We start from the raw sequence: 3,999 nt of genomic DNA, 5'->3' as shown, positions 1-3,999 counted from the left end.
GACCCGCGCCCCTTGTTTTTTTTTTTTTTGTTTTTTTTACATCAATGTCTAGTCCAAAAAACGTATAAGCATCTAAAGGACTCCCTGTGTCGTCCAATGTATTACATGTCGGTTGTCCACCAGGACAAGAGATAAATTATAAACACTGTGAGCTTTTTTCAACAGTGTTAAGTACTGTTTAAATGGTATCTATTGTTACACTATTTGAAACAACCCAGAATTATTTGCTAAGCTACACCACTGACTGCAACTTTGTTGTGATTATTTTCCCCACGAGAAAGAGAATCAACACACCATTACTGTAAATATTTTAAAGTTCGAGTCATATTTTATTACAAAAGATGAAAAGATCAAAGGAATTTGGCATTGTGGGGAAACTGGTCTATCACTATCACTATCGGTATTCAAAATTCGTAATATCACTTAAAACATAAGCCCGCATACAAAACATCACGGCACCTCACCCCGTAACGTGGAGGAATTTGCGGTTTTCCGTGCGCACGGGACTTGTAACAGAAGAGATAAGATGTTTCTCCTTCAGGCAAATTTGGTTTAAATTTTATCCTACTTACGTGTCCGTAATATTATTATTTTGTTGTTGTGTAACGTTTTAAAACAGCATTTTGCTACCTTTATTGGCGTTTTGTTATGAATAGAGTGGTATAGAGATACGGGTGAAACTGTCTCCTTTTAGATGATACTGAATATGTACGTTTTTTGATGACCAAATATCAGTTATTGTAAAGCCCCGTTAAAATGTGTTTTCGAGTCATTATCTCAAGGCTTGACGACGTTTTGTGTGGTAGGTACTTCTATTCTAATCGCTGAGAGCCGACATGTGTCAACTTTCACGATATGGATGGGTTGCATTCTCACCTTATCATAATAAAAATATGTAACTCAACGCCTCAAAATGGTCTTACGTCACTCTGGACTAAATGAAGAAAACTGAATATATATTCAAAAATATGATACTATGGTAAGTTAATGTGTGTTCTTTGAAGAGAATACATGTAGTTTCATAACCTACAAAAAAGTAAAATTTCACATTTCTGATCATTTTAAATTTAGACTTGATTTTTTGACATCGGCATCATATCGACATTAAACCCGTTTTGAGGCAGTTGATCACATATTATCATTATCTGACTTTTTGTCACAATCATAAATCGTCAATATGTCGTCCGATTTGGTGCACAAGATAATAGTCTATCTTCTACCTCCCTTGTTCTAAATCATTTGTAGAGTTTGATCCTGACTGCATCATGTGGCTGCAGATTTTGTTCCTTCTTTTTCTTTCGGAGATCGGTAAGGATACTATAATAGATCTTTTTTATGCTAATAATTTTCTCTTTTTTTTTTTGCGCCTAGAGCTTTATTATAATATAGAGGATTGGGTGCAATATAAATAAACTTCATGATGATATAATTATATTATAAATAAAATAAAGCTGACACCAAATCATTGAACAGTATTTCACCTATATTTATCATAATTATCTCAGTATTGTAGGTTTCATTGATATCAAAGATCATCAGCGAGTAGCATGTGTAACAAATGTGACCCATCGCCTCTCAACGGTATTAGGTCGGGGTGGTTGAGATGGATCAAAATTGGATTATTTTTTGCGATATGAAACTTGAGGTTGTTGTCAAATGTTTTATTGAGACAGTTTTTAAAGTGACAAAATCAAATCTCAAATTTTTGTTCTTGTTAGAATAAATCTCACTTTTTGATATCTGAGTAATTGACATATTATTACCGTTTTGAGACGATGGTCGGAAATGACAATTTCCTTTATATGGCACAAAAGTGGCCGGTTAATTTTACATATTGTCATCTATTGTCCGTAAAGTTTTAGGTAATTACTCATGCATACCTAATGAGAGGTGGGGGGGGGGGGGAATAATTGTAAAAAAAAAAAAAAAAGAAAACACAAAAAAAAACCGCATTGACCATTGATTAAAATGCCTGGAGGTTTGGGAATGTTTTGTTTTGTTTAGGTGATTTTTTTTGTTTTGATTTTTGTTTAGGGTTTTTCTTAGGAGGAATGGGAGTTGTTTTGTTTTGGTTTGGTTTTTGTTTTGTTTTGCTCATTATTTTTTTTTTTCATATTTTTGTCAAGCTCAATTTTCCTTCGAAAACCACATTAACTTCTTGAAAGTTGACTCTATTGTGTTGTATTTATTCCATTCATCGATCATTCATTTATCCATCATCATCATCATCACCATTATCATCATTATCATCATCAATGGTGATCATCACCTAGTCTCTAATAATTCAAATTACACCCTAATCACTCGCCTTTTGTAAAAGTAGAGTTGTAGGATGAACTTAGTTTTAGACTTTTCAAATTGATTTTCTTTTATTTCAATTTGCATTATCGTCATAATCACATTCGTCATAATCACATTCGTCACAATCATTACCGCCACCATAATAATAATCGAAGTGCTTATTCGCAGTAGTAGTGCGTATAGTGATTTCACGGCATAATCACAATTCGCAGTCGTAGAATCGCTCTCCCGTCTCTGAAAATTAGTATTTGTCCCCTCACTGAACACAACACTGTATTTTCTGTTCAAAATGGCGTGTTTTGTCGAATGTCTTGAAGTTGAATGAGAGTGTGTAAGTGTTAGGTTGAGAAGGATAGAAAAGGAGGGATTATTGAAACATCAGTGACTGAGAATTGAGATTTTGAACGTTTCAACGTTTCCTTCTGAAACTTGACAAGATCGTGTTTTGTTTTTGTTACCCCAATCCATGAAAATTCACCGTCCCCACCTCTCCGACTTGATCATTCGTTCACATCTTGAAATCTATCAGCTTATCTGTCAGATTACTTTAATGAGAATAGTTCCGTCCCGTTTATTGTATTATTTACATTTAGTTAAATATATTTTAGAAAGTTCCAGGAATATCTCTCTCTCTCTCTCTCTCTCTCTCTCTCTCTCTCTCTCTCTCTCTCTCTCTTTCTCTCTCTCTCCCTTTCACACACACACACACACACACACACACACACACTCGCCGTTGCTCATGACTCGTATCTCAGTGCTCCTGCAAATAATAGAAGTTATCATCAATAAACTACCTCTACTACTACAGCCACCACCACATCATCATTAATACTACTGCCACAGCAAACTCCACATCGTTATAAGCAACCACCACCACCTTTACATCATCACCCTCCTCCTCCTCGTCATCATCGCTACCACCGCCACTACTATAACCACAATTATCATATCATCATCATTACTACCACTACCACAGCTACCATATCGTTATCAAAACTACAGTAACTGCCGCCACCATCACATCATCATCAATACCCTTATAGTCATCATCACTACCACTACTCCAACATCACCGTCAACACCACCACATCAACACCACCATCACTACACAACAACAGACACATCGTCATCGTCAACGAAACGCAGAATAATTATAATGGTCATAATTTTTTAAAATATTAATTTGAAAAAAAAAGTATTTTAAAAAGTAATAAAAAATAAATTAATTAATTAATAATAATAATAATAATACTAATAATAATAATAATAATAATAATAATAATAATAATGTCGTTTATTTATACTTTGCGCCCAAATCCTCCATACAATAAAGCTCTAGGCTCGTAGGCTACTACTGCAAATACAGAACGAACCCGCATATGCAGTACTACAGCAAGTAACTGAAATGAATATCTCGAGGGTAGTGTGCAAAACTTAAGTTACGATAGCTTTGCACTGAGAGACATGTTGTGCGTTGAAATACTGCGCACCTTTTATCAAATCGAAATTCCTATCGCATTAAAAGCAAAAAAAGCTATTCAAATTTAAAGAAACATCTTAACTAAACGGTTACGAGTTTGTGGAAATAAGACTATTGTAACTTGACTTAAGATAGTCTTACAACCAGTTTTTACTTTTCCCTTCAAATTTATGTATCGTAAGTCAGAGTTACGATAGTCTAGTTGCCAAAAAAGTATC

The 3,999-nt window shown here is 34.5% G+C and overlaps 1 protein-coding gene across 1 annotated transcript in view; it reads left to right on the top strand.

Annotated features, from left to right (window-relative positions):
• Window positions 1–1,152: 1,152 nt before the first annotated feature.
• LOC144978643 (macrophage mannose receptor 1-like) overlaps window positions 1,153–3,999 on the top strand; it is an 8,254-nt gene continuing 5,407 nt past the window's right edge. Inside the window, exon 1 of the mRNA XM_078924956.1 lies at window positions 1,153–1,308. Within this exon, the coding sequence (XP_078781082.1) occupies window positions 1,266–1,308 (43 nt within the window). The 5' untranslated portion in view covers window positions 1,153–1,265. The remainder of the gene's footprint in view (window positions 1,309–3,999) is intronic.

The sequence above is a fragment of the Berghia stephanieae genome, chromosome 8 (assembly GCF_034508935.2).
Source record: "Berghia stephanieae isolate SIO BIC M18660-M18661 chromosome 8, UCSD_Bste_1.3, whole genome shotgun sequence".
NCBI classification, from domain to species: domain Eukaryota; kingdom Metazoa; phylum Mollusca; class Gastropoda; order Nudibranchia; family Aeolidiidae; genus Berghia; species Berghia stephanieae.
This window is presented reverse-complemented; position numbering and strand designations above follow the sequence as displayed.